The sequence below is a fragment of the Tenrec ecaudatus genome, unplaced genomic scaffold, assembly GCF_050624435.1.
Source record: "Tenrec ecaudatus isolate mTenEca1 unplaced genomic scaffold, mTenEca1.hap1 Scaffold_398, whole genome shotgun sequence".
In the NCBI taxonomy this organism is placed as follows: domain Eukaryota; kingdom Metazoa; phylum Chordata; class Mammalia; order Afrosoricida; family Tenrecidae; genus Tenrec; species Tenrec ecaudatus.
In genome coordinates, this window is record NW_027459265.1 from 85,645 (window position 1) to 102,056 (window position 16,412).

General features: G+C 37.3%; 1 protein-coding gene across 1 annotated transcript in view; it reads right to left on the reverse strand.

Annotated features, from left to right (window-relative positions):
- The window catches only part of LOC142436553 (thyrotropin-releasing hormone-degrading ectoenzyme-like), a 184,874-nt gene that overhangs the window by 77,204 nt on the left and 91,258 nt on the right, over positions 1 to 16,412 (reverse strand). The window contains exon 5 of the mRNA XM_075540127.1: positions 12,326 to 12,391. Within this exon, the coding sequence (XP_075396242.1) occupies positions 12,326 to 12,391 (66 nt within the window). The remainder of the gene's footprint in view (positions 1 to 12,325; positions 12,392 to 16,412) is intronic.

The window sequence follows — 16,412 nt, forward strand, 5'->3', positions numbered from 1 at the left end:
TCAGAGAGAAGAACAGAGGAGGAAACAGAGGCACAGGTATTAATTGTACCTATTTACCATTCAACTGTGGTCAAGCTTCCCAGAAGAACATTTGATCTCTTGGAACCCTTACTCACTTGTCAAGATCTGGAGGTTTCCAGCCACCATAAAACAGCAAGGTGCCATTTAAGAACAAAGCTATTTAAATATGCAGAACAATCGCTGAAAAGTACTTTATTGTTGATATGTCATTCTGATTCTGTGGGTTTTTTTAAATGTGTGTTTATGCCAAAAGTTATCTCCCTAAGTAGTTTGATTGGCTATAGGAGGATCCAGATATTTCTCCAGGAGCAAAATGCAATTTTGCACGTTTAAAAATTTCATCATTCTACTTAATGAGTTTTTTAAAACTCATACTTTCATGATAAGCTACTCAGTATGGCAGACGATTTTCACTCAAAATAAACTGTAAGTCCATGAAGATTTTTAGTTGTCTATTCATTTGATTTTTAATTAAAGACAGCGAAACATTCTTATACCAGGTTTGTTTTTATATGTATTTTATGTATTAATTATAGATCACACTCCAACATGCAGGCACACCAGCAGAAAGGCAGTTATTTCTATTTTGGGATGTGTACTGTGTTCCAGAACAACCTGACAGGGTCCTACACCTGTAAGTGAAATAGTGTGAAAGTAATAGTCTGTTGGGGTGCTCTGGAGTACTAAAATAGCCCTACTTCTCACTTTCACTGCGAGAGTGAAATATTACTCAGACATAAAATGTATCTATTGGTAAAACTGAAGTTTGGGAACTGCCTTTGCTGAATGCCCTGGTAAAGGACTTAGACCACTACAAGCTTACCAAACAGACATATTTGGTCTTGGCTGGCAAAATGCACTATTTCCTAGGAAACAAGAGGGCACTGACGTTAAGTCACGTCTATGACCATCACCGCCCCCACCCTACTCTTGCTCAGCACCCAGTGCAGGAGACCACAGGAAACGAAAATGCATTTTAATTGAGAAATATTGGATGTGCACAGCAAGGAAATCCTTGGTAAGATAAATATATATGGTGGCACAAATATAACAATTGTGAGTTTATCTCAGGACTAAGCAGTGTGGTGTTTGTTTGTTTGTCAGTTTCACAAAGACTCACTACGAGTCAAATTCAACTCAATGACAACACACTCAGAAGAACTGGGTAAGGAATTTGGCCCTTACCAGTCATCTGATAATATTAATGTATACCTTACAAGCATGTGCTCAGAAAACAGTATAAATCTTTAGAAAAATATACATGATGCAAAAAAGATCAGGATACATTAGAAACTTTATGAGCAAGCTCAAAAAAATACTATCTGGTTTGAACCTCTCTCTGTTCAACTTTACTTCCAAGAGAAGTCAAAATGTTCCAGAGGGCCAATGAAAGGAAATTATATGAATTAACCTAAAGGAGAAAAATGCTTGGATAAAAAAAAATCACATCAATGTCAATGAGGGGAAGGGCAGAGTTGAGACCCAAAGCCCGTCTGTAGACAATTGGACTTCCCCTCACAGAAGGGTCACGAGGAAGAGATGAGCCAGTCAGTGTGCACATACTTTTTCTCTAGTTCTTTAATGCTTCCTCCGTGACCCCCACTCCCCACTATTATGACCCCAATTCTACCTTACAAATCTGGCTAGACCAGAGCATGTACACTGGTACAGATAGGAGCTTGCAACACAGGGAAATCAGGACAGCTAACCCCCTCAGGACCAATAATGAGAGTAGTGATACCAGGAAGGCAAGGGGAAGGTGGGGGAGAAAGGGGGAACCGATCACAATGGTCAACATATAACCCTCTCCCAGGGGGACAGACAACAAACAGAAAAGCAGGTGAAAGGAGATTGGTGTAAGACCTGAAAAAAAATGACAAATTATCAAAGGTTCATGAGGTAGGGCGCGTGGGAGAGGGAGGGAGGAAAATGAGCTGTTACCAAGGGCTCAAGTAGAAAGATAATGTTTTGAAAATGATGAAGGTAACTTATGTACTAATGTGCTTGACACAATGGATGCATGTGTGGATTGTGATAAGAGTTGTAAGAGCCCCCAGTAAAACTATTAAAATAACAACAAATTAAACACAAAAAGCACGGAGGAAAAAGTTGAAGTCGAAACTTTATACCTGAAAAAAACTAATTCCCCTCTGAGTTTAAGAGATTTCCTGAAGTTGTAAGGCTTAGCACATGTAGTTATGCAGCCATTTACTGAGATGCCAGGTTTGCTAGCAGCTAGCCCAGAAAATGGGCATACGACATTCATTCTCGCCATACCTCTATGTACAGACACTGACCTCAAGAGGAGAGGTTTGGAAAGACGTACAGGTAACACTTAAAAATACGCACTATCTCCACTTCTCTCCAATACCTACACATTCCATGACATCAGGACCTACGACTGCCTAGCAATGTAATCGAGACCAGAAGGTTCCGCCCCACATGTTCTAGATTGGTAAGGTTTCCTTGAACATTTTTACATTTATGGGCTTAAGGACACTTCTATAAGGACATTAAATTTCTTATATTCTCAGAGGCAATTTCTTTTCTTCAGTGCTAAAATCATACACACTATACTAGTTTATTATTTGTGTTCGTATTGTTAATGTGTGTGAGATACTTTCTATCTTCTTTTTCCTTAGATTTCATAGTTCATCTTAATCAATTCTTGGCAAATAGCCACCTCAACTTTTCAGTTCTGTTCTTCAATTATACTAGCTTGGCAAAAAAACAATTCCAGATGAATTCAAGTATTTTTCTTCTCTAAACCCGCACTCGTGCAGCTGAACGTCACTGGAGAAAATCCTGTAATTAAGCAGATTCAGTCTATGATACGTTCATAATCACCCAGCTCAAAGAGGCAATCAGTAGTTAGTAGGTGTGCCTCTTTATTCTCAGACCTACATGCTCACATTTCACCTCTCATCCTCAGCTTTCCACTACAGACCCTTGCTCAAACAACACTGAAAAAAAGCACAATTAGAAAGGAGCTCCCTCATCTCCCCACTACCAGATTTTCAAGTTTATTGAAAGCATCTTTCTACTATAAAAATTAGTCCCTTCACCACCGCAAGGACCGAGATGCCAGTTTTCTCTTCTTGAGCACTATCAAATTCCTTTTCTTGTTAGTACAACGGGCTCCCATATTGAAGTAGTCAATAAAACAAAAGCTTTCTGTGAGTCCTTATATCCTTTATAGCAAATTACTTCACTTTTCTAATATCCTTCTTTTGCAATTTTTAAAAAGTATGCGCTTATACCCATTCCACTCAACCTAATAAAATTGCAGTCTTCCAAAAGAATACGTTTCCATTTTTCCCCTACTCCACATGTATCTTACATTTAACCTTGCTGCTCGCTTTCTTGTTGTTGAAACGTGTTTCTCTCCAGGCACTGGCGACACTGCACACTTGGTACTCTGCCTGCCTTGGCAGCTGCTCCATTTGGATCTGAGGTGGCCCTCCCTCTTCTCGGAACCCCCAACCGGTACAGTCCTTCCCGGTTGGTCCCAGGCCCTCAACAGGAAACCGCAGAGGCGTCCTTGACTCTGTTCTCTCCCTCTGCTCCCACACCTCACTCTTCGTCCAATGTACGCCAAGTCCCCGCTAATTGTACCTTCAAAATACATTTTGAATATGTCCCTGCCTCTGCATACCTAATTATGCCATATCCAACCTTTCATCCTCTTTTACCAGATACTTAAATTCCCTTCTAATCTTATTAGCCAGTTACCGTAATGGTAGGCTGATTCTTTCAAGGCCACTGCAATATTTGCAGAAAGATAGAGAACATCCCAGTTTAAAACCCTTTAAGAACACCCCACTATACTTAGGATAAAATCCAATTTTCTCCGCAAAGTCTATTTGGATACCCCATGACGGGCTCCTACCCGTACCTCTCCGACCTTGTCTTTTGTCCTTCCAACTTTTCTCAAGCACCTTAGCTTGCTTCCTTTGACATGCTCAATTTTTCTTACCTTTTGCACAAGCTCTTTCCTCTTCCTGATGATCTCCCCTCAGCCCTTTTATATCCCTCAGAACTTTGTGTATCATCCATTTTCTGAAGAAAGATCTTCTAAATACCCGATAAAGTTACCTCCTCTCACTCCCTCGTAGCATTTAACACAGTTAGCACCATATATTTGTCTTTGAATCCTTTATCATATTTTATGATTCATGGAAATGTATACTATACCTGCTCTATACAGCATGCACTAAATACTCACTACTTACCGTAAGTACATAACAAGAATGTATAGAATAAATGATATTTAATGGGTCATAAATATGGGCTGTAGAAATAACTAAGTATAGCTTTTAGTATAGGAAGAAAAACTATAATTTTGTTCTGTTAGCACAAAGTATTAACAGGAAATTTTTATATTTAAATGGTTAGTGTTCTTAAATGTTTTTAAAAATCACAGGTGGAGGCCTTGAGCCAACAAACAGATGGTGGCTATTGGAGATTGCTTACAAATGGAATCATATTGAGGAAAGCAAGTGATGCCACCATTTTTTGTCTTTAAAATATTTATAATGATTTACATGAAAGTTTCCAGAGCAAATTCATTTCTAATCCAGCAATGCATGCATGGGGAGTTCCCTGGCCCGGGGTTACAATTCTCACAAGGTGTCAGCACTTCACACATTCCTGCCTTGGTTTTCCTGTTTTCATTAGCCATGGTTTGCCCCCTTTCTGTTAGTTTACTGGAAACAATTCTGCTTGATTTTGCTTTTAGATAAATACTATCTGTTCAGGTGTATATACTTGATTTTTCTGAGGGGCATGTTAGTTTCACCCATGTGTTATTGTTCACACACCAGCTGAAAGGTGGTCTCAGGCTTGGCTTCAGGTCTGAGTTAAAAGAATGTCTGAAGGCCATAGCTTGCAGGACCCACACTCTCTTTGTTCAGCCAAGGTGAAGTTGTGTCTTTCTCAAGACAGACTTAGAAGGTAGAGGAGAGCTAAAGCACGATTGCCATTGACCGAAAAGAGGTCTTTCAACACATTCGATCTTACTGTACGTTTTCAAACACGTGACCAGGAGCAGTATTTACAGATTTCTTTTAAGTCACCAACTTACAAAATGTCATCTTTCATATGATTTTAGATATTTGATATCCCAGGGGAGAAGGATATTTTCAATATAAATGTTAATGTTCAGTATCTGTAGTGCATATGCATTTGTACAAAGTTTTGAAAAGGAGAGTAAAAGCTGCAATTTTAAGTGTATAAAACACAAGGCTAAAATCTTCATAAAAGTATAAATAAAATGAATGTGTTGTTTCTATTAGGTGCCATCAAATCAGTGCCAACCAATAGCGACCCGATTCACATACAATGAAACACTGCCCTGTCCTGGACCGTGCTCACCATTTCGCCTTGGTTTGTACCCAATGTTGCAGCCACTGAGTCAGTGCATCTCCTTGAGGACCTTCCTCTTTCCACCGGCCCTCTACTTTACCAAACATGATGTCAGTTTGTTTGTAAAAAGTATGTAAGGATCTAGGATGAACGCTTGAAGTCCTCATCTCTAAGGAGTACTTTGGGCGTACTTCTTGCAAAACAGACTTCTTAGTCCTTTTGGGAGCCTGTGGAACTTTCAAAAATGTTCTCACCATAATTCAGATGCATCAATTATTTTTTGGTCTTACTTAAGCAATGTCCAAATTAAAAAAAGGAGAGAAAAGGGTGCATCTTTAATAGTAAAGGCTTTTTGGTTGATTACAAATAATTGTATCCTTACACAGAAACGCATTGCTACTGTATGGATTCCAATACCTAGCGACCGTCGGTGGGCACTGACGCCCTGTCCCGGTCAGTCTCATGGCTGCACTCCCTACAGGGGCAGACGGCCTTTCTTTCTCCTGAGAAGAAACTACGAGGTTTGAACTTTGGACTCTTCAGTTAGCACCGAAATGCTTAAGGCATGGCTCCATCCATATAGCTGCAGAGGTCACAGGAAAGCTTGCAGTTCAGAAGCACATGGTAAGGATTCCGTGTGTAAGCCTTCCAATAAACAAATTCAGTGACAAAAAGTAATCCCTTTTTATTTAGAGATATAAATAGCCATGGCTATTTAAGTTTTAAAAGTATTTGTTACACATGAAACTATTTTCACATCAAGCAATCTTTCAATAAAAATCAAATGTTTTTCTCTTTTACATGTTCATTAATCTTGCCTTTGTAATTTAACTTGTTAATAAATGCTAATTTGGTAAAGTCCAAATGGCTAGAACCAGTTGTGATGAATCGGTTTTGTAAGACTATCATAAGTATCATCACAAACAATGATTACCAAGCGGTAACTCTTTTCCCTATCACATATATAAAACTGTGCCGTATTTTAAATGAAACAGAGAGACATTTGAGCAGAAACTGTCCATGGCCATTCATTTTAGATTAAGTGTGACTGAGTCACCATCTGGACGGAAACACAAACCATCTCCACAGAAAGGACCTTAACTTTGACACACTGTGTCAGTTCTTCTATTACTATCTGAGTTTTCATTTTCGTGAAAACCCACATGCAGGGAGCAGTCTTTCACAACTGTAAGCCTGCAGGTCTCAAACAAAAGTCCTGCATACACATGCTAACAGACAGCAGCATCTCCCTGGAACACAAGTTACTGAGCATGCTTTGCTGCTAATACTCCCTGTAGCATCGTGCCTGTCATTACTTCAGGCCATCAGAATTTTATGAGCACAAACCAATAATAATGATATTTCCTTTTTGCTTTTTATCCACACCTCATTGCCTTACATTGATTTGCATAAGCAATTTTCACCTTGATAATTGGACCCAAACACTGTGTTGTAGGTTACCTTATGGAAAAGAGCAGTTAAATACTAATCAAGAGAAATCTTTCTCTATTCAACCATATTTTAGATGATATTAAATTACTCTCTCTGGTTCAGCAGGAAGGTGACCCACTTTCTGACATAGATTTTAGGGCTTGGGTTTATATCAAGCTTAACAATGATCTTTCTTCACAATTTTAATTCCCTCATGTGGACTCATAACAACATGAAGAATGGTACAACCAGGCCCAAATCATTAAAACATTATTGTTTTGTTTGAAAGGAAAAAGCAATAGTATTACATACTAATTATTTTTGTAATAGCTACTGGGCCAATCAATGTTATCTAAGGATCCTATAATTATAGCTTTACTATTTTATTACTGGGCGAAAAACAAGAGAAAATGTAATTAGGGAGATTAAAACAAATATAAATGAAGTTAAAAGGACTCGTGTAATTTTAAAAGTCCAAAGAATCAGCACCTGAATTGGTTACTTTAAAAGTAATCCTGCGAGTTCTTCTAGAACTAGGATCTGAACTAAACGGACTCAAATTAGGAAGAAAGAATGGCACAAAGGCAGTAGATCCCAGTTCGTTTGTCCTGCTTTGTTGATCGTCCCCCATCCCACCCCCACGTTAACCTCATACACTGCTTCCTCTGCGTAACGATGAAGGCGTGTGCATGGAAACCGCACAGACTCTGGCAAATTAGAGATGTAACTATTACCAAAGGATGTTGTTTGATAATATTTGTAATGGATTTGAAGGTTTGAGTTGCAAGAGACATTGCAGAGGGACATGTCCAATCACCAAGAATTTATAGAGAGACGAAAGAGGAGCACACTTACATTACATTTATATTTCCAGTTACCCCGGGGAAAGAAAGGAAAACAGCACTGAGCACGGAAACTTGTCCACGCGCGGAAAGGGTAGTAATGAGGTTACGGCACGAGTTTGGGGTGTTGTGATCGGTAGAGAACGAATACAGACCTCCCAAAGTGATGCTTCGAGTTTCTCTTCACAGACTGGTCTAGGAAGCTGTTTGATATATGCATAACACAGTCAAAAATGAGGCCTCAAAGGTAGCATTATATGATGCATAACTTGTTCCCGACGTGCAAGGAGACTTTCTAGTTATTGCTAATTCTTTACTGCGTTTTCACTAACTCTATTTAAGTCTCCATTGGGAACACAGCCTGCAGTAATTTTTTTTAACAACAATTCTCACTGGACAGACACTTACAGTGAGGAAGACATACAGGTTGGGACGCCATACTGGCTCACTTTCCAGATGGGCTTTTTGTCCCGTGCATATTTGATTTTAAATTAAATGTAATTTAGAAAAACTGCTGCTTAATTTCTTCTCCATATATTTATCATATCCTAGTAGGAGGGGGGTGAAGGGAGTAGACTGAAGAGCCAACAGTTTGATCACGTAAACCAGAAGTATAAAATATTAAGTTAATTAAAAACAGAAAACTTTTATAATAGTCAATTCCCCTGTCTTTTTCGTCAGCGCTTATTTTAGAAGTGTCATAATTAGATAGTTGGAAATTTCAGACATATCATACCAGTACTGATTCACCCTGACACCACCAAGCCAGTCCAGTCCCTCCCCAGAGGGGCCTGGAGATTACAAACCCGGTGGAAATGGGAACATGTTTCTGCAGTAAGTAATACAATGATTAGGGAAGGAACAAAAATAATGGAGCTATCACTAAAGTAACAAAAGAAAATAAAAAAGCTCTGTATCGTAATACAAAAAGCTACATATATAGTACAAATAATAATAAAATCACTAAAGTAAAACAACAACAAAATGGATCGATTACGTTTGTTCAATTGTCTGTCGTCAGCTCACCTGTCCCCTTGCTACCTTCTATACCCTGTTGAGCACTGTGCAGGCTGGAGGCCTGGGTGCCACATTTCTCAGAATCCCTTGCTAATTGGCTCCAAGGCAAATGTCTGTCAGGTGAGAAGCAGGCACAAGCTATCGGGAAGGCACTAAGAAAGAAACACTTCCCTTAGTCAAGTGCAGAAGAAGGTACTGCTGGTGGCTTCCAGGTGTACGGCTGGCAACTAAGCAAATGAGTGTTATTTTATAGTGTTTCCTGAATGTTTTGATTTTATGAAGTCTTCCCCATTTTTACTCTTTTATCCCTCCCAACTATTTTATAAAACCCATATTCTCTATGCTAAATCCCTTGGTGCTTGAAATATTAGAATGATATTGCAATGCTTTGCTACTGCATTATATACCAGCTATGGTTTCCTGAAGCAAACCTTCAAAGATGGGTACTTAAGAAGGTGTCCTGTCAGGTTAAAAAGGAATATCATTGAGATAGAATATCCAGTAAAATTCACCAAGCACTGTTTAGTTTTTCGAAAACATAATTTAAGACAGATAAAGTCTTAACTATGAAAATGTAAATTATCCATAGCAAATCATGAAATGATTTTAGGTAACTAAAATCAAACAAATATATATGTCAAATATTGACAAAAAGAAATAAGTCACTATCAAAACTCTCCATAACAATAAATGCTGGTCTGATGGACTAAAATTAAGGTATTATATGCCCTAGAAGTCAAATGGAGTTAATATTCAGAATCTAAATCAAGCTTCAAGAAGAGCAGTGGCATATTTTTGCCCATCTATTCACATTTCTCCACATCAAGTTATGAACACTAGTTTCACATGAAAGTCAAGTTGTCTAACTAGCAAATCAAATTAAATAAAATTTGGATTCAGAGATGATGAAACATGGAAAGGCTCTTAGAGATTATCTAGTTCAACTTTTGAATTGTAAACTTTGGAACCAGAGGATAAGGGAGATTTAGTGTTTTGCAGAAATCCCACCAATATTTTTTAAATAAATAAGACTATCATTTTTGCTCTGTATTCATTTCACTGTGTCATGCTTTCTGAAATATGTTTGCTATTATTTTGGGAAATGCAATCTTAAGAACAATATAGAGAGTGCACATTTGGAAAAATATAAGCAACCTACTTTAAATATATGTATGTTGTTTATAAGTGGTATATTAACTCAACAACAAAAGGATTCAATGTTTCTTCTCTCAAAATTTTACTGTCAAATATTACACGAAACTTCCAGAAAAGAAAAATTTAGGTATATAGAAAATTAACAGAAAATATCATTGTAATGTTTTTCATGTGTGGACCATGAAGACAAAGCTGCAAATACAAAAAATAAAACAACAGAGAATAAATAGAAGAGATAGACAGATAGACCGGCAGGCAGACAGATGGCAGAACAAGCTTGAGCATGCTCAAGTGAGACCAGAAGAGTAGGGAGGTGGAACGAAAAAAAAAAAAGGAAAAAACATACAATTTTAAATTTTATATTGCCTATAACTGTTAACATAATCTAGTGTCTATTTGCAAATGAAAAAATTCTATTTGTCAACAGAAAATAGTCATAGTTATTATGAAAAGAATTCATCGTTTGTCCAGCCGAGGTAAACCCTGACAGCCAGGCTTAGCTGTCTCAACAACATGCAAACCAATACTCCCCTGAGCCCCTTTGGAAAGGAAGCATATTAATATCAACTCTGACCCGTCAGCATCATGACATGAAGTGTCTGTTCAGGAGGTCATCTTCAAAATGTATCCCATACATCTTCATGCTCAGGAGATGATAATTTATCACCCCGACATAGAGATCTACTGTACACTAATCCAAACTGCTGGTGATACACTAAATCAGTTTGAGTGATGAGTATAAATAAAGCTGAAAGTGAAGTACTGAAGGATACAGATCTATCTGACCAATGAGATGTCACAATGCAAATAAAATGCAATGTGGACAAACATAGAGCCCCTTACTTGAAAATTAAAGCCAAATCAAGTTTCAGAGGATAAGTAACACATTAAAACAAGTTTTATATCCAAGTTTAATGTAATGAGAATCAGATGAATAGTTTTTTCAGATATACTTGATCTGAAGTCTATTAAATATACTTCAATATAAAAGGATATGTTTAAAATGTACACATTTTGCATACTAAGGAAAATATGACAAAATAAAGCAAAAAAGGTTGCAAAATAATAATCCTTTCCAAATAAAATAACTATGATTATTCAATCTGCTGAGCAAATCTATACAGACAGATGAGAAAAAGAACAAAAACTGTACTCAGAAAATGATTTCACATCAACTAGCTACCAAGAAATCAAATTCAATTTGTATTGCTCTTATACAAGTTTAGATTTTTTCAAGAACTGTCATGCTACAACATCAATGGGGAAAACAAAGAAATGGCGGTAGAGAAGGACATTCCTCTGATATTCTTGGAGGGCGCTCCTCGAGAGGAGGGAGAAATCCAACTATGTGATCAGAACAGACCCTTTCTCCCCAACAAAATAGGTTCCATGGATTCAGCTATTCTGAAGGTTTCCCTAATGGAAGGAGCTGAGTAAAGTAACTTCCAACCACTGCTGGAACAAATCTGTGAAAATATTTTCTAAGGGAAATTATTCTTCAGGAAATTTATAGTTTTGCTTTGTTGTGCTACGTATAACTAGCCTTGTCAAAACATAGTTAACTCTTGCTTTGTATTTTACCTTTAAAAATTGTGGGGGGTAAACATAGAATTATACTACTAAAATATGACCTGATCTCAGATGTAGTTTATTAAAATTTTAAAATGAAAGCTTACTAAGAACAGGTAAGATTGATAGCTCTCTCTGTCTTAGCATAATTGTATTTCAGGTGAACATCAATTTACTTTAAAGGACACTTCTAAGTAGCAGGATGCATCATAAATAATTCATCAATCACAGCTGCTAGGAACATGATTTGCTCTAGCAGATTTCAATGGAGTAAAGGTTTTATTTTTCTGTATTTGTATTTACTTTAAAAGCCATTAAGAAGCCTCTTTTTCTAAGAAATTTACTCCTAAATCTCATACTTCCTACTGCAAATACATTTTGATAAAATTGTTTATTTTCCTTTAATTTGTACAGCACTGTATTTTCTAATTAAAAAGAAAAATTTAAATGATCATCAGATAAATAACAATCTCTATCTATCTATCTATATATATATATATCAACAGCGGAGCAACAGAAACACAAAATACACGTAGCTGAAAATACTATTAAGATTTTTCTTCACAATATAATTTTCCTAAGGTTATTATCACTTCTTACCTTACATAAACTTATCAGTGGAGAAAAAAGAGAGAAGTAGGCATTCTAAATATTTTATATCAATTATTTGGGCTCTTACAATTTTAATTTAAAATGAAAATTAAACATATTCTCAATCACACAATACTTCAAGCTTATTCTGGTGCTATTGAGAACATGGTATTTATAAGTTTCATTTCTCATATTGAAAGATGATGCTAACCTTATACATCTTAAACTTTTCCATACCATTTAGTAATCTTATATCAGTAATTTCTTAAACTGTAAAACATCTGCATAGCATAAAATAAGAAAAATTTTAAGAGAAAACAAAGCAATTTACTTACTTGCAAACCCCTTTGAAACACTGAATGGCCCATAAAATTAGCCAGCATTCGAATTAAAGCAGCACCCTGTAGAAAACATATTTAAAAAATAAAAGAATTTGAACCTAGTGATATGATTCCAAAATTTTCTGACACCAATAAAACACAGTGTATTCTTGTAATTTATTTTAAAATATGCCTTAAACAAAAGCAAGAACACGTATACCACTTGGAAGAACTTTATTTGTTTTGTAGATCTGAAAGTTTTATGGATGCAATACTGATCGTTGCAGAATAGAAAATTCTTGGAAAGAATATCTCAGAACAATAATAAGCTATAATTTGGGTGAAATAAAAATCATACTGAGCCATCTACAAAGTAAATAAAAATTAGTTCCACTATAAGTTTATAAACTAATAAGGAAGATATGACATTAATAAGCATAATAAAGTATAAATGTAGAGTGACATAGCTACTGAATGCACCCCTGGCTCCATGCGGAATAGAATTGTTGTGGGACTGGAGACTTTGGAATACTGGCTAACAGTTCAAACTCTGCACCAGACTGCTGGCCTCAAACAGTGTGTCTGCCAATTACTGTCCAGGTATCCCTGGGACAACGATCTCAGTGCTCCTCTCATCTCACATTCCTTGAGTGCATATTTCATATGGCTGCTCCCAAGATTAAATTAATTAACAAATGCAAATTGTTTGAACAGAATCTTAAAAATACTAAGCACCATGTGTTAGGAACCCCGATAACTCCATGGTTAAGAGTTCAGCTAGTGATCAAAAGGTCAGTAGTTCAAACCTACTGGCTGCTCCATAGAGCACAGCCCTGCGCTCTGCTCACATCAGTATTGCCCATGGCTGTCAATTCAAACCAATTCAGAGCAACTCTGCAGGCTGGGGCAGAGCTGCCGCACAGGGTTTCCAATGTTAAGAATTTCACGGAAGTAGATTGATGCCTCTTTGCTGCATTAAGCAGCTGGTGAGTTCACACTGCTGATTTTTCAGTTAACATTCAAGCAGCCTAAGAAACCCAATGGGACAAGTCTGCGTTGTTCTCAGAGTCGCTATGAGTAAGAATCCACTGCATGACACGTATAAACAACGTATATGGGTGTTAGTTATTAATATTATATCACCTCACTACATAAGTTTTGTGCTAGATCTTTGAGAAGCAATGTTTACTCAAATACAGATAAAACAATGTAAGTATAACTAATGTGGTTAATATGAATACTTAGCAAGTCAGGGAAAATACTACGGGCGTCTGCCTACTCACATTAAGTATCATTACTATAACAGAACAAAATCTGGACAAAAAGGTAGGCACGTAGTCAACGTGATGTTCCAAGTAATGATGGATGGCTAAAGCCAGATGAACAGAAACCAACAACAGAAACAAAAGTAGAAAGGGAAAATAGTAAATTAGCTACAGCATTCAAATTGCTTTGAGCTAACAATCTTTGTAAATCAAAGAAATACTTGTCCACCAATGTCCACTGCAGTGTTATCCACAATAACCAAAAGATAGAAACAAGGAAAACGGATATGTCCATCAACAGAGAAATAGACAAATACCATGTGATACAGACATTCATTGAGTTGTAACTCATAAAGAAAAAGTCCTGATGTGTGCTATGATATGTATGAAACATGAAAAGACTTGCTATATGGATTACATGAATAAAAAGAATATGTATAAACAAGTTATATAAAATATCAAGGAGATGGGTTAATTAGGGTGTGAGGTAGTATCGATGAAGAACACAGCTTTCCCCCAGATCCTGGATGCTTCCTCCCCCCAACTACCATGATCCGAATTCTACCTTGCAGGGCTGGATAGGGCAGAGGCTGTACACTGGTGCATATGAGGGTTGGAGGTACAGGGAATCCAGGGTGGATGATACCTTCAGGACCAAGGGTGTGAGGGGCGATGCTGGGAGAGTGGAGGGTGAGTGAGTTGGAAAGGGGGAACTGATTATAAGGATCCACATGTGACCTCTTCCTTGGGAGAGGGACAGCAGAGAAGGGGGGAAGGGAGACTCCGGATAGGGCAAGATATGACAAAATAACGATGTGTAAATTACCAAGGGCATATGAGGGAGGGGGGAATGGCGAGGGAGGGGGGGAAAAAACGAGGACCTGATGCAAGGGGCTTAAGTGGAGAGCAAATGCCTTGAGAATGATTGGGGCAGGGAATGTATGGATGTGCTTTATACAATTGATGTATGTATATGTATGGATTCTGGTAAGAGTTGTATGAGTCCCTAATAAAATTTAAAAGAAGAAAAGAGAAAAAATGATCAGGGCAAAGACTGTACAGATGTGCTTTATACAATTGATGTATGTATATGTATGAACGAACTGTGAAAAGAATTGTATGAGCCCCAATAAATTGTTAAAATTAAAAAAAAAAAAAGAACAAGGTCATTTAAAAAAAATATCAAGAATAAGCAAATGTTTGGAAACCAACTTTCATTGTGTTGAAGGGGAATGCAAATGGGTATTTCTTGAGGGATACAGAGATTTTGCTAAGGGGAATGAAAACAATTGGACATAGATAATGATCATTTTATACAATAATTAAATGTAATTAATGTCATTTGATAACACAGGGAAAATGAAATGTTTTATTATACATGTTATTGCATATATTTCATCAAAACAGAATTCTTTAAAATTAAAATATCCCAATTTTATTGTGTCACATATTTTATTGTTTATATTACCCATTTATTATTTTACGTATTTGTCTGTTTTCTGTTGTCTCGTCACAGAACATGTGCTCCACGGTAGCAGAAATGTATCTATCTTGTTGCTCGCACTATCCCTCGGGCATAGAAACTTGGCCAGCAAATTTTCTGTTAAGTATTTGTTTCATGAATGAGTTCATGTGAATAAGGACAACCTGTCATTTAAAATTATGATCTTGCTTCATTAAGGCTAGACAGGATTCATTATCTTCCCAACACTAGGCAGACTAGAAAGATGTTTGTGATGTGGTAATGATGAAGATAACTATGATGATAATGCTGACAGAACACATACAGTGTTAAATAGTTATCAAAAAGTTTATACATTTTAATTTATAAGGACCCAATAAATAAGATATATATTTTCATTTTAATTTTATTGTATTGAGGGCTCATACAGCTCTTATCATAACCTATACAAATGTCCATTGTGTCAAACACATCTGTACATATCTTGTCATCATCTTTTTCAAAACATTTTCTTTCTACTTGAGCCTGTGGCATCAGTTCCTCATTTTTTTCCTCCTCCATCCCCCACTTTTGCTCCCCTATGCCCCTTTGATAGTTTGTAAATTATTGTCTCTCTTTTTTTCATGTCTAAATTTCTGCTGTCTCATTTCACCCACTTTTCTGCTATCCATCCCCCTGGGATTGGGGACCAGATGTCTGTCATTGTGATGGTATTTCCCTTACTCACCCCCCAACTTTACCCTCCTAGTATCGCTTTCACCCCTTATTGGTCCTGAGGGGGTTATCTGTTCTGGATTCAATGTGTATACTGTACCAGTATGCAAATTCTGGTCTACCCAGATTTTTAAGATAGAATTGGGTCATGATAGTGGGGGAGGAGGAAGAAGTAAAGAACCAGAGGAAGGTTGTGGGTTTAATCGGTGCTATATTGTACCCTGACTGGATCTTCTCTTCCTTGTGACCATTCTGACACGTGTTGTCCAATTTACTATTGAAGGATTTTGAGTCTCCACTCTGCCCTCCCCCTCATTCCCATTGATATGCTTTAATTTGTTTGTTTTATTTGAGGTCTTTGATGCCTGATACCTAATCCCATCAACACATCGCAATCACGCAGGCTGATGTGCTTCTTCCATGTGGGCTTTGTTGTTTCTCAGCCAGATGGCCACTTGTTTTTCTTCAAGCCTTTAAGACCCCTGACACTGTGGGGTCCTGGTTTACAACTGCCAGCACTAGCACCATGACAGGCCGTATAAAACCAAAGTCTGGGGCAGGCTTAAGCTCTAATTTCAGATTCCTGGACACTGAGGTAATTCTATCAGAGACGGCATCACCTGTCCCAGACGGACCAGTAGGGAGCAGCGACCACCACCCC